Source organism: Rhinopithecus roxellana, chromosome 20 (genome assembly GCF_007565055.1).
Source record: "Rhinopithecus roxellana isolate Shanxi Qingling chromosome 20, ASM756505v1, whole genome shotgun sequence".
NCBI lineage: Eukaryota > Metazoa > Chordata > Mammalia > Primates > Cercopithecidae > Rhinopithecus > Rhinopithecus roxellana.
Window position 1 is genome coordinate 80,219,269 of NC_044568.1, and position 14,695 is coordinate 80,233,963.

The 14,695-nt window shown below is 45.8% G+C and overlaps 1 protein-coding gene across 2 annotated transcripts in view; it reads right to left on the bottom strand.

Moving 5' to 3' along the window:
- Window positions 1–14,402, bottom strand: part of CPPED1 (calcineurin like phosphoesterase domain containing 1) — a 138,784-nt gene extending 124,382 nt beyond the window's left edge. For both annotated transcript variants that reach the window (XM_010358682.2, XM_030924950.1), the window contains exon 1: window positions 14,092–14,402. In XM_010358682.2, coding sequence (XP_010356984.1) covers window positions 14,092–14,161 — 70 coding nt within the window. In that variant the 5' untranslated portion in view covers window positions 14,162–14,402. The remainder of the gene's footprint in view (window positions 1–14,091) is intronic.
- Window positions 14,403–14,695: the final 293 nt, after the last annotated feature.

Here is a 14,695-nt window from a genome sequence, read left to right on the forward strand (position 1 = left end):
TCAAGTAGCTGGGACCACAGGTGCACGCCACCATGCCCGGTTAATTTTGTGTATTTTTGGTAGAGACGGGGTTTTGCCATGTTGCCTAGGCTGCTCTAGAACTCCTGAGCTCGAGTGATCAGCCCACCTCAGCCTCCCAAGGTGCTAGGATTACAGCCATGAGACACCGCATCCAGCCTGAGTTGCCATAATTTTCTAAATCGAATTGTAAAATTAACTTTGAAATACTTTTAAATGAAAAATTGACCTTAGAAATCAGATTCATCTGTTGTACAGAGAATAACAAGATCTGGCCACTTCCACATTTCAGCTAACTTACAAAACACTGTCACAGAAACCGTATTTCAAAACTGAGGGATAAATATACAGTGAATTTTGGGTAATATCAAACTAAGGACAGAAAGGCCTGTAGGTTTTCTTTAAACATTATCAGGTGCAAAGCAACTGCATTCAGAGAAGAATCTTAAAAACCTGGAAGAATTTTCACACAATGTTTTACCATTAATCTTTCCTATGAGCCTCTGTTTACGTGCCAATATCCTGCCTGAAAGACAGATATTCAAATTGCAATTGCTCTTTACCATTGAACTTTTAAAATCACAAACTAAATGTTTTCTTGGATTTGTCTCTGCTAATATATTTCCTCTCCCATTTTTATTATCCCTTTTAGGCATATTTGTCAATGTTAATGAAAGCTGACTTTTTAATATATACCAAGAATTAGAAATTTTATTGATTCTTTCACTATTACCAGTTGATCAATGACTAACTATAATAAATGCGCCCCCAAAAGCAAATGAATCACCGCTTTCATCACCCAACTAGGAAAAGGCCCGGAGGGCAGCCACATTATTAAGTAATACCTTACATTATAATTTGTGCTCTCATGATGTGCTAAACCTATTACTTGTATGCAACCTCAAATAACTCAAGGTAGAACACAATGATAAATAGCTTTCTTAACTTGATTTTTGTAACAAAAGTCATATTGGCTGAGCGCAGTGGCTCACGCCTGTAATCCCAGCACTTTGGGAGGCTGAGGGGGTGGATCATGAGGTCAAGAGATCAAGACCATCCTGGCCAACACAGTGAAACCCCATCTCTACTAAAAATATAAAAATTAGCCAGGCATGGTGGCGCACACCTGTACTCACAGCTACTCTGGCAGCTGGGGCAGGAGAATTGCTTGAACCTGGGAGGCAGAGGCAGCAGTGAGCCAAAATTGCGCCACTGCACTCTAGCCTGGTGACAGAGCAAGACTCTGTCTCAAAAAAAAAAAAAAAAAAAAAGGAGTAGAACATAGTATGTTTGTTTTTCTGGACACGTCCAAGCTCCCAGCTTGTCCCATCAGGATCTTAAATTCAACACTTCCACAGGCAAATCCATCACCTTTCTTTCTTTTTTTTTAATTGTACTTTAAATTCTGGGATGCATGTGCAGTACATGCAGTTTATTACATAGGCATACATGTGCTATTGTGGTCTGCTGCCCCTATCAACCCGTCCTCTAGGATTTCAGCCCCGCATGCATTAGGTGTTTGTTCTAATGCTCTCCCTCCCCTTGCCCCGAATTCCCCGACAGGCCCCCATGTGTGATGTTCCCCTCCCTTGTCCATGTGTTCTCATTGTTCAACTCCCGCTTACGAGAGAGAACATGCTGCGTTTGGTTTTCTGTTCCTACGTTTGCTGAAAATGATGGCTCCCAGCTTCATCCATGTCCCTGCAAAGGACATGAGCTCATTCTTTTCTATGGCTGCACGTCTTTCTTTAAGACTGGCTCCCTCCCTAGATCTCGCTAATTTTGCCACCATCATCCCTAGTCCCCCAATCTACAGATCTTAAGATCGTGTGTCATCCTCTGCATGTAGCCAGCCAAGTTGCATCATTCCACGTCTACAACATCCCTGCAACAGCCCCACCTTCCCGTTCCCACCACCAACTACTCTTGGGCCAGGTTTTCATGATTCCCACCTGGGAGAAGGAGGCTGCCAGGATGGCTCCCTGCAGCTCTCCCCACTCCAGTTCATCTCAGGCAGTTGCTGTCATTATGTCTCTTCCCAACCCCTTAACCAGATCATCAAATTCCTGGCTACAGGGCCACCATCCTGAAAGCTCCAGGGCAGGCCCACGTTTACATTCCCTTTCTAGCGTATCAGCAGCTTGTATTATTCAGTCTGGCATGTGGCAGGCAACAGTCAATATTTGGTGAAGAAAAAGATGAAGACATCAACGGATTCCCACTCATTCTAGCACTTGGGCCTAAAAGGGGCCCAAAGTTCTTCCAGCTGTATCTTTGTTTTTTGAGATGTTGTCTTGATCTGTCGTCCAGACTGGAGTGCAGTGGCACGATCTTGGCTCACTGCAACCTCTGCCCGCCAGGTTCAAGCAATTCTCCTGCCTCAGCCTCTCGAGCAACTGAGATTACAGGAGTGTGCCACCACACTCGGCTAATGTTTTTTATTTTTAGTAGAGATGAGTTTCACCATCTTGGCCACACTGGTCTCAAACTCCTGACTTCAAGTGATCCACCTGCCTCAGCCTCCCAAAGTGCTGGGATTACCGGCCTGAACCGCTGCACCTGGCCTCTTCCAGCCATATCTCACTGGTCCTAATGGACCAGTGGCTGTAGTCCCATCAGACCAGGGATGATTTTGACACGTGACAATGTCCACAGACATTTTGGGGTACCACACTGGGAAGTGGGTGGTGCTGCTGGAATCCAGTGGATAAAGGCTAGAGATGCTGCTAAACATTTCATGACCCACAGGACAGGAACTCACCGCAAAATCCAGCCCATAAATGTCAACGATGCTGGGGGGTTGAGAAACCCTGCTTAAGACATACCACAGGATTCCCCCCAGATAGACCACTATCTGCTTCTCCAACACACCCCATAATTCCTGATATGGTTTGTCCCCACCCAAATCTCATCTTGAACTGTAGCTCCCATAATTTCCACATGTCATGAGAAGCACCCAGTGGGAGGTAACTGAATCATGGGGGCTGGTCTTTCCCACGCTGTTGTCATGATAGTGAAGAAGTCTCATGAGATCTGATGGTTTTATAACGGCCAGTTCCCCTGCACATGCTCTTTTGTCTGCCACCATGGAAGATGTCCCTTTGTTCTTCCTTTGTCTTCCGCCATGATTGTGAGGCCTCCCCAGCAATGTGAAGTGTGAGTCCATTAAACCTCTTTCCTTTATAAATTACCCAGTCTTGGTTCTGTCTTTATTAGCAGTGAGAACGGATTAATACACTTCCCCTCCTCTTTCCGGGATATGCTCTCCTTTCTACCAACTCTTCCTGCTGAAATCCCTTCTACCCTTCCCTGCCAGCTCAAATGCTCCCTGCCCTGTAGGCAGATGCAGCTTGGCCTCCTTCACTCACTTAAGCAGGTATGTTCTGAGCACGTGCTCTATGACACTGGCTGTCAGTGGCTGGACATTCAACAGTGAGCAATGCTGATGGATCCTGTTCCTTAAAACCTTACACGATAGCGGGGGAGATGCACAACAAACAAGCAAATAACTAAGTCAGTTACACAACTCAATTACACACTTCGCTCTTTACAACTACAGGGTAATCAGGCTGATTGCAAGACAGAATGGCCAGTGGGTGGGGCTGTGGGGACGCGCTCCAGGCAGGGGGCACTGCAAGTACCCAGACCCTGAGTGACCAGAAGGCTGGAGCAGGAGGCAGGGGACAGACCATGCTGACGACTGACTTTGGGCCTCTATCTCCCGAAACTCTTAACCGAGTTCCAGTGGACCCCAGACTGAGGCTTGAGTGCCCAAGTTCAAATCCCATTTCTACCCTTTACCAGCTACGTGACATGATGCAAGTTCCTGAACCTCTCTGGGCCTCAGTCTCCTTATCTGCAAAGTAGGAATAACAGCACCTACCTCGAAAGGGTTGTTGGGAAGAATTAATGACTTAAAACATGTAAAGCATTTGGACTAGACAAAGAGCAAGTGGTCAAAAGTGAGTTACTCATACCATGACTACCACTCATAGTAACCCCTACCCTTACCTTAGCAGAGACAGACTTTTTAAAGACTCACCCATCTCTTGGTTCCCCCGGCACATGGTGGGGCTGAGCAAACATCTGATGAGAGACACATATATATTTACATGCTATGGTCTCAACATCTTTTCCTTTGTATACTGTGGATATTGCTATGGTTATAAAGCAGCAAAGATGGGTAGATTCACAGCCGTCTGGAGGCTTTCTGGCTAAAGAGCAAATGGCAACAAAATGCAATTTTTGCAGTTTCTCACAACAGCAATCTGCATAGTGAATCACAATCTAAATGTCTCCAGCAATACCCTTCAACCGCTCTTGGGACTAATCTTATTTTAGTGGTAAAGGAAAAAAAAAAAAAAAACACCAAAGAGTAGCTAAACAATATTTACCACTTTGAGACTCCTTCTGACTTAACAATCTTAATGTCCCTACTGTGAAGCTGCCAGAATGGTATGCAGCATTTTAAGAGTTCCTTCATTAGTGGCTCTTTAGGGGTTGAGGGACTTTGGGGGCACTTTTAGCACAGGGGTGCAGGGTTTCTTCTTGGATTCAGGAAAATGTTCTAAAATTGATTGTGGTGATGGTTGTACACCTCTGTGAATATACTAAAAGTCACTGAATTGTACACGTTTAGACTGTTAAATCAGAAAGAAGCCCAAAGTAGTAAATATTATTTAATTAACAATTAACATGGTGAACTGTAGGGTATGCTAAGAGTTGTTAAACAAAAAAAAAATAGTGTCCCTCAGGACCCTATCCCTCCCCCAACCCCCAAAATAATTAATTGTGACAGCAGTATCCTCAGAGTCTCCAAATGACTTGTCCTAAGTACAGGTTGCATATTTCTTATTCAAAATGCTTGGGACCAGAAGAGTTTCACATTCCAGATTTTTTCAGATTTTGGAACATTTGCATATGCAAACTGGTATAGCATTCCTAATCTGTAAAATCTGAAATTCAAAATGCTTTTCAGCATGACCTTTGATCATCAAGTCAGTGCTCAAAAAGTTTCGGATCTTAGGGCATTTTGCATTAGGGATGCTCAACCTGTACAAAGGTACCCAACCTCTCTTTTATTGGCCTAAATGCATTCAAAAGGTAGTTTCTGAGACACACAAAAGCTTCTGAGTCATGGCTTGGCTGCCACACTGCCCGTCCTGCCAAAATCTTTATCTGCAACTCTTCAGAGAACTAAGAAAGCAGATGGGCTGGGACTTTGTGGCCAGGCAGCTTTCGGCATCACTGGCTTTGGCCAATGCCATTTGAGATGACAGTTAAAGAGGGGAAAAGACATTTCCAGAACCTCTCTTACTTTTCAAGAGCAGAACTCCACTTGGGGTTTGCCTGTTTTTGGTGGATATTTGCTGCTATTTTTTCCCCCATTTCCCTAACAAGACAGCAGGCAGCTGCTGTCCCAGGCAGCACTCTGGGGAGAACTGGTAGGAGGCACGTTTTCTGGGCAGAAGCAGCTGTGTAGGCACAAGGCCAGGCTAACAGAAGCCCCAGATGCAAAGAGAAAGTAACAATTCCTCTGGGCAGATGTGCTCCATGCGAGGGCACCCACCTGGTAGGCAAAACCTCTGCCTCTAGATGCCATGGAGTAGTGTACATGGTGCACAGCCACCTGGCATAGTCATGCAACCTCTTTATTTTTCTTTTTTTTGGAGATGGAGTCTTGCTCTGTGGCCCAGACTGGAGTGCAGTGCCATGATCTTCGCTGACTGCAACCTCCGTCTCACAGGCTCATGCAGTTCTCCTGCCTCAGCCTCCAGAGTAGCTGGGATTACAGGTGCCAGCCACCATGCCCAGCTAATTTTTGTATTTTTAGTAAAGATGGGGTTTCACCATTTTGGCCAGGCTGGTCTCAAACTCCTGACCTCAAGTAATCCACTCGCCTCGGCCTCCCAAAGTGCCGGGATTACAGGCGTGAGCCACCGCACCCAGCCAACAACTTGTATTGGTTTGATCAATACCTTGGTCTCAGCTTTGTTTAGTCCGGAGACTCCATGGTGCCTGACAGCAGTGGGTTGGACAGATACACACAGGTGACCCAGATGAGTGTATTCATTCATACTCACTCATTTACTCAATATTAAATGGTCACTGAGGCCAAGTGTGGTGGCTTAGGTCTGTAATCTCAGCACTTCAAGAGGCCAAGGCAGGCAGTTCACTTGAGGTCAGGAGTTCAAGACCAGCCTGGCCAACATGGTAAAATCCCGTCTCTACCAAAAATACAAAAATTAGCTAGGTGCAGTGGCATGCACCTGTAGTCCCAGCTACTCGGAAGGCTGAGGCGGGAGACTCACTTGAACCCAGAAAGCAGAGGTTGCTGTGAGCTGAGATCATGCCACTGCACTCCAGCCTGGGCGACAGAGCAAGACTCTGCCTTAAAAAAAAAAAAAAAAAGCCACTGAATGTCCACTACTGCCAGACACCATCCTAGGTCTGGGCTTCTCGCTCCTCAAGAATTTATAGTCTACAGGTAGAAAAAGACAGCAAAGTCACAGGAAGAAACACACAAGGGGCCAGGCATGGTGGCTCATGCCTGTAATCCCAGCATTTTGGGAGGCTGAGGCAAGTGGATTACCTGAGGTCAGGAATTCCAGACCAGCCTGGTCAACATGGTAAAACCCCGTCTCTAATAAAAAATACACAAATTAGCCAGGTGTGGTGGTGCACACCTGAAATCCCAGCTACTTGGGAGTCTGAGGCAGAAGAATCGCTTGAATCCGGGAGGCAGAGGTTGCAGGGAGCTGAGATCACGCCACTGAACTCCAGCCTGGGTGACAGAGTGAGACCCTGTCTCAAAAAAAAAAAAAAAACACCTCACAATGAGATACTACTTCACAACCATTTGGATGGTTATAATAAAAAAGACCAGCAATAAGAAATGCTGGCAAGGACATGGAGAAACTGGAACCCATATACACTGCTGGTGGGAATGTAAAATGGCGCATTTGCTTTGGAAAATAGTTTGGTGGTTCCTCAAAATATTAAACATAATTACCGTATGACTCAGCAATTCCAACCCCAGGTATCTACCCAAAAGATATGAGAACAAGTATCTTTAAGAAGATGTGTCTGTGACTGTTCATAGCACCTTTATTCCCAACAGACAAGAGGTGCCCAGATGGGTGAAATGTCCATCAGTGTCCAAAAAAAAAAAAAAAAAAGTCCAAATGTTTATCAATAGGTGGTTGGATAAACAAAATGGGTTATCCATACAATGGAATATCATTTAGTAAAAAGGAACAAAGTACTGGTTCAAGCTACAAAATGAGTGAGCCTCAGAAACCTTATGCTAACACCAAGAGGCCAGTCACAAAAGACCATATATTATTCCACTTACATGAAATGTCCAGAAAAGGCAAATCTATGGCGGTAAATTAGTAGTTGCCTGTGCTGGGGGTGGCAACATGAAGAGGCCTGCAAGCGGGTATAACACTTCTTTTTTGGGAAGGTAGACATGTGCTAGTTAGTTAGATTGTGACTGCACCACTCTAAAGTTACTAATATCCCTTGAGTTGTAAACTTAAAATGAATGTTATGGCATATAAATTATACCTCAAGAAAGTTATTTAAAAATTTAGGCCGGGTACGGTGGCTCATGCCTGTAATCCCAGCACTTTTGGAGGCTGAGGCAGGAGGACTGCTCGAGTTCAAGAATTCAAGACTAACCTGAGTGACATGGCGAAACTGTCTCCACAAAAAATACAAAAATCAGCCAGGCATGGTAGCACCTTCTGTGGTCCTAGCGACTCAGGAGGCGGAGGTGGGAGAATTGAGGATAGCTTGAGCTCAGGGAGGGGGAGGCTGCAGTGGGCAGAGATCACGCCACTGCACTCCAGCATAGGTGACAGAGCAAGACCTTGCCTCCAAAAAAATTTTTAAAGCAGGCCAGGCACAGTGGCTCACACCTGTAATCCTAGCACAGGGATGTCCAATCTTTTGGTTTTCCTGGGCCACAATGGAAGAACTGTCTTGGGCCACACATGAAATACACTAACATTAATGACAGCTGATGAGCTTAAAAAAAAAAAAAAATCCCAAAAAAATCTCAACTTTTAAGACAGTTTAGGAATTCGTTCCGGAACACATTCAAAGCCATCCTGGGCCACATGTGGCGAGCGGACGATGGGTTGAACAAGCTTGTCCTAACAGTTTGGGAGGCTGAGGTGGGAGGATGGCTTGAGTTCAGGAGTTCAAGACCAGCCTGGGCAACATAGTAAGACCTTGTCTCTAAAAAAAATTAAAAAATTAGCCAGGCATGGTGGTACATGCCTGTAGTCTCAGCTACTCAGGAGGCTGAGGTGAAAGGATCACTTAAGCACCACAGATTGAGGCTGCAGTGAGCCATGATCACATCACTGTACTCCAGTCTGGGTGACAGACCAAGACCACCTCAAAAGATATAAAATATAATAAATAAATAAATAAATTTTTTAAAATCAGGAAAAACCCCGACATTCAAAAATAAAATTAATTGTGCTTTCTGGAAATGTTATAGTGTGAACTTTTTACATATGTGTCCTGGTCACTCTATCTCTTGATTGATGATTATAACGAAGAGTTGAGAAAGTAATCATAAGCCCAATTTAGTCATAGAAACCCTCAAATAAGACTTTCAAACATATCTCAAATAAGAGATAACTAGTTTGGCCTAAATGTATGGCACAATTGAAAGCATTTATTTCATCATCATCATCATCCTGTTAGAATTTTTAAAACCACAATATTTTCAACTCTTGGAGATACCTTCAAGTTCAAACTTGGAGATACCTTTCCAGGTCTACTATTTCTAGAAAAGTTCTTAGGTGAGACCTGCAAGAGACGGAGTGAGTTATTTTTTTTACTGAGATTCTATTTATTCTCTGCCATGGGAGAAGTTTTTCAGAGAGTACAAGGAGAGATTCAGGATATAGCAAATTTCACCAGCTTCTTAGGAACACCAGCAGAGGTTTGAAATGTCCGGGAAAATACTCTTTTTAAGAATACCACCCATTCATCCAGTTCTCTGAAGGGAAAATATCAAACCGGAAAAACAGATTTGGACCTAAAAATAATTAAATATAAGTCACTTTAAAAGCATATTTTATCTTAATATCTCTCCCTTTTAGGATTTCTTCAAAACAGAAGCCATAAACTTCTCAAAAGACAATTACTTACTAGAAGAAAGTAGTCCTAATTAGGATATGTGTCAAGAAAACCTAATTATCAATTTGCCTAATTAAAATCAATATCTGAACATGCCTTAGGAATGTGAGCTTTCTCAGGTGAGACGTGTACCATTTTTTTTAATCAACATCCGTCAACAGAGCCTAGCAGATTATGTTAACAGGGAACGGATGACTGAAACCAAGTGTCACACACACCACTACTGGAAGGAGTTGATGGGAATACTGTTACGTAAATCACCAGCGGGAGGAAATGCGTCTTAAAGCAAAGCGCTCTTTCATTTAATCGGCAGGCTACACTTGGAAAACAAACCGCTCAATGAGCTAATTCTGCAGCAAAGGTGATGGTTCAAAGCTGTGAATTTTAGGGACTGTTGCTTGAGTTAATCAAACCCCTTTGATGGTGTATGTTTTGGCAAGAGAAGGGGAAAAGCCAGCTTTTTTTTTTTTTTTTTTTTTTTTTTTTGAGACACAGTCATCACTCTGTCTCCTAGGCTGGAGTGCCGCGGGCGATCTTGGCTTACTGCAACCTCCACCTCCCAGGTTCAAGCTATTCTCCTGCCTCCTGAGTGGCTGGGATTACAGGTGCATGCCACCACACCTGGCTAATTTTTGCATTTTTAGTAGGACGGGGTTTCGCCATGTTGGCCAGGCTGGTCTTAAACTCCTGGCCTCAAGCAATCCACCCGCCTCGGTCTCCCAAAGTGCTAGAATTACAAGCACAAGCCACCACTCCCAGCCTCGAAAAGTCAGTTCTTGAACTTTCTCAGTCTGCCCAAGGGGCAACTCTACTGGCTTCCCAAGGAGTCTGGAGAGACCTCTGATGCCTCTAAGGGCACCTCTCCAAGTTGCCAGTGATGCTCATAGAGTCAGGACCCTGGGAAATTGTCAATGAGTGCAATGGAAGCAGCGATGGTAGGTTAGGGTTCAGCGCCTAGTAATGTGAAGCCACAAGCCTGGGGTTCTCAGCAGAACACTCTGAGGCTGGGCCCCTAAAGGCCCTCCATTAAATGACCCATCCTGGGTGTGTCTATGGGACTGCATGGATCACAGAGGAGATCAAGTGCTGGCCCCACTTCTAGATTTACTCGGGGCTAAGAAAAGTTCCAGGTCACTCTCTCCTTCTATCAGCAGGGTAGGTGTCTCATAGATTTATCGTCAAGTCTCTCTCCAGCACCCCCATTCTTATCCAGGGGAGATGCCCTCTGATCCTTTGGTCCCAGTGGTGGCCCCCTGGCAGCTGCAATGGCCTAGGAAGCTTCTATACCTCAGCACTCCCATCAACTCCACTGGAAGACACCCCGTGCCCAATAGGTACCTCCAGCTACAGCAAATAAACACATTCAAAGTAAACAATGGGGGCCAGGTGCGGTGGCTCACGCCTGTAAATCCCAGTACTTTGGGAGGCTGAGGCGGGTGGATCACTTGAGGTCAGGAGTTCCAGACCAGCCTGGCCAACATGGCGAAACTCCATCGCTACTAAAAATGCAAAAATTAGCCGGGCGTGGTGGTACATGCCTGTAATCCTAGCTACTCGGGAGGCTGAGGCAGGAGAATTGTTTGAACCTGGGAGGTGGAGGCTGCAGTGAGTAAAGATAGTATCACTGCACTACAGTCTGGGTGACAGAGCGAGACTCCATCTCAAAACAAACAAACGAAAACAAAAAAACACAAAGTAAATAACAGGGAGCCACAGAAATGCAGCTTCCAGACAAATCCTTGAGCTCCAGCTTCCAACTGGATTGCACCCCAAGTTGCTCTGAAGTAGAAATGCTTTTGCTGCCATTGCTGTAACCAGACCATTCTTTTCAAAATAAAAATCTGATCATATGTCCTTGCTTCTTCACACATCCAGCTTGAAACCTCTTGATGCTATTAGGAGACAATGAAAATTCTTAGTTACCACCACCCCCTTCTCCAGCCTCATTCCACACCATGCCCCAATCTCATCTTTCTGCTCCAGACTCAGAGATTTCCTTCAGCCCTCATCCTTCCCTTTCCCATCCTGCCATGTCCTAGGAGTCTCACACTTGCTCTGCCCATGGTCCACAATGGTCTTCCCTGCCTTCATGACCCAGTTAACTCATACTCCTCTTTTAGCAATCAGATGAAGCAACATGTCCTCAGGGAAGCCCTGCCTGAATGTCCTCAGAGCCCACCAGTAGCCAAGCATTATATTTTGTGCCCTAGCTTTGTACCTGGATTATTATAAGCCTCTGAGAGCATGTAACTTGAACCACTCCCCTGCCCCCAACTTCCTATTCTACACAATACTGGAGAGTGCAATAGGATATAAGAAATACTGTGTTTTTTTTTTTGAGATGGAGTCTCACTCTATTGCCCAAGCTGAAGTACAGTGGCATGTTCTTGGTTCACTGCAACTTCTGATTCCCGGGCTCAGGCAATTCTCCTGCCATAGCCTCCCAAGTCCCAAGTAGCTGAGACTATAGGCATGCGCCATCACACCCAGCTAATTTTGTTTTAGTAGAGAGGCGGTTTCGCCATGTTGGCCAGGCTGGTCTTGAATTCCTGAGCTCAGGTGATCCACCCGCCTTGGCCTCCCAAAGTACTGGGATTACAGGCATGAGCCACTGCGGCCAGCCCACAACAAGTATTTCTTGAACTGAAAGAAAAAATATATATACATATACAGCAACAGGGAACTCTCATATACTGCTGGTGGGAGTATAAATTGGTGCTACCACTTTGGAAGGCAGTTTGACCATATCTAGTAATGCTGGGGATGATTATATCCTATAACCCAGAACTTAGCTCGTAGGTATATGCCTCAGAGTAACTCTCCTATGTGTCCAAAAAGAGATTTGTACAGAATGTTCATAACAGCGCTGTTACCAAGGGCAAAAACCAGAAACAACTAAATGGCCATTATATCAGTCAGGATCCTTACAGGAAATAGCTGGCATTCTCAAATTAGGATAATTTTTAAAAGCGCTTAAAAAGGGATTACTTGGCGTGGGTTGGATGGACGAAACCTACACGGGGGTGTCGCAACCCAAGGATAGAAAAGCAGAACCACTGCCACTCCCATGCCTCAAAGGAGGAAATGGTTACTCAAATACAGAACTAGAGAGAATGAAGAGAAAAGCTGTCCTGAGAGAAGGAGCGACCTTGACCTTCAGGGGTGGAGAGGAAGACAGCCAAGCCAGGAAACTTCACAGAGAGTAAACTGCAAGAATAAATACAGCTGCCTTTTGCTTCTCTCCCTCTCTTATTTCTTCTCAGGGCTCCCCACTGGATGAGCCCAAAGGAAAACCAAAAGGCAAGGAGCCCACTGATGTAGTTCATGGAGGGCAATCCCCTGGGGCAACTCCCTGGGGAAGGGAGAAAGGTTTGGAGAGGCAAAGGGAAGATACTCAGCGTATACATCAACAGAATGTATAAAGTATATAATCATCCAATGGAATGTTGCCCAGCAAGAAAAGAGCAAAATCTTCATGTTGGACAAAAAAGACAAGTCGCATTAAAATACAGTCGTCCCAGGCCAGGTGCGGTGGCTCAGGCCTGTAATCCCAGCACTTTGGGAGGCTGAGGAGGGCAGATAACCTGAGGTTGGGAGTTCGAGACAAGCCTGACCAACATGGAGCAACCCCGTCTCTACTAAAAACACAAAATTAGCCAGGCGTGGTGGTGCTTGCCTACAGTCCCAGCTACTTGGGAGGCTGAGGCAGGAGAATCGCTTGAACCTGGGAGGCGGAGGCTGCAGTGAGCCAAGATCACCACTGCACTCCAGCCTGGGCGACAGAGCAAGATTCCGCCATAAATAAATAAATAAATAAGGTTTTAGCATAGAATTACAAGAGAAACCTACTTTACGTAAGGTAGCAGGTAAAGTCTCTATGAGGAAATGAATGAACTTTAAAATGAGGTGTCACGGCTGAGAGAGCCAGGCTCACCAACGCTGCTAGCAGCAGAAAACAGCAAGCGCCAAGACCCTCAGGGAAAGAACGGCCTTGGCCCTTTTAAATGCAGTTCAAACAAGGGCAACAACAAAACCTGTTTCAGAATTGGGCAAGAGAGAGAATGACAACCCCGAAGGAAGTGTACACAAGCCAGATCATGTACGGCATTTAGGGTGACTTCCTTGGGGGTATAAAGCTGGTGAGAGCCTGGAAGGCGATCTGGCTCCAGGCAGTAAAAAGCTACAGAGGGGAATCAAGGAACCAGTAACAAACCTCCCACTTGACTTAGCACCTAGCATGCGTTCAACACCGGGTTACAAAAATACTTTTGATCTGTTTACGCTTCCAAAAACCCTATGAAGCAGGTATTATCAAACCCCTTTTTACGGCCAAGCAGATAATCTAAATCCAAAATCCAAGCACTTTACCACGACTCTCGACTGCCCTCCCTCTCTACTGCTCTGATGGGGCAATGTTACCATTTCGGAGAACGACTTATAGTAAATAACTGTACTTATGGCGTATAGAACACATAACGGTGAACAACCTTAATAAAACCGATGGCCTCTAACATGCACCGAGCGCTTATCCAGTAACACCCACAAGTATTCCCGTTTTACAGATATGGAAGCTGAGGCCAAGATGCTAATGCAGGGCTTGGAAACCAGGTCTCGCTGCAGAGCCCAAGCTGTCATTAACTATGCTTTACTGCCTTCCTCTTACTTCCCTTCTTTGGGGGAAGTTAGGTCAAGGCCAGGGAGGCTCCTGGACCAGACCGCTCTCTCGGACTCGCCTCTCAACTGTGCCCCTGCAATTCCTAAATTCAGGCTTTGATGCAGCTATGGCGGCCCCCAGGCCCGGGTGCCGCCCCGAATGGTGTCCGACTGGCGGAGAGCACACCTGAACAAAAGGTTCCCCCGGCGGACGGTTCCGCAGCCCCAGAGTCCCCTCCCTGGGTGAGGGGCGGGCAGTACCTGCGGGAAACGCGTCCAGGGTCCTGCCCCGGGCTCTGTGGAAAACACCCCCCGCCTCTGCAGCCGACATGGCGAGCGAGTTTCTGGCCTTCACTCAGAACACTGCGTGGGTGGAAGCCGCGCGACTTCACACAGGCCAACCTCCAGACTTGTCCCGCTTCGGGCGGCGCCCTTTGCTCTCGGGGCGGGACTGGGGCGGGACGGGGCGGGGCCCGGTCGCTCGGGGCGCTGCTAGTGCTGTCTGGGCGGAGCAGAGGCGCCAGCGGCCCCTCTGGGATCGACCTGCGCGCCTGGCGACTGGAGACTGTCTAGGGCAGGCGTGGGCGGGCATAAGGCTTTGGGGGTCAGTCCTTCCCTAAAGGCAGAGTTACTAGATTTAACAGTAAAAATGCAGGTCTCCCAGTTAAATTGAAATTTCAGATTTTTTACAAAAAAGAATGACTGACTTAGTATAAATATGTCCCATGCAGTATTTGGGAGCTACTTACGTTAATTTTTTTTTCATTATCTGAAATTCCAATTGAACTGGGCGTTCTAATTTTAAAAAATTTTTCTTTTTGTAGGTTTGAATGAAAGTGCCCTGATTTTTTTTTATCTGACAACT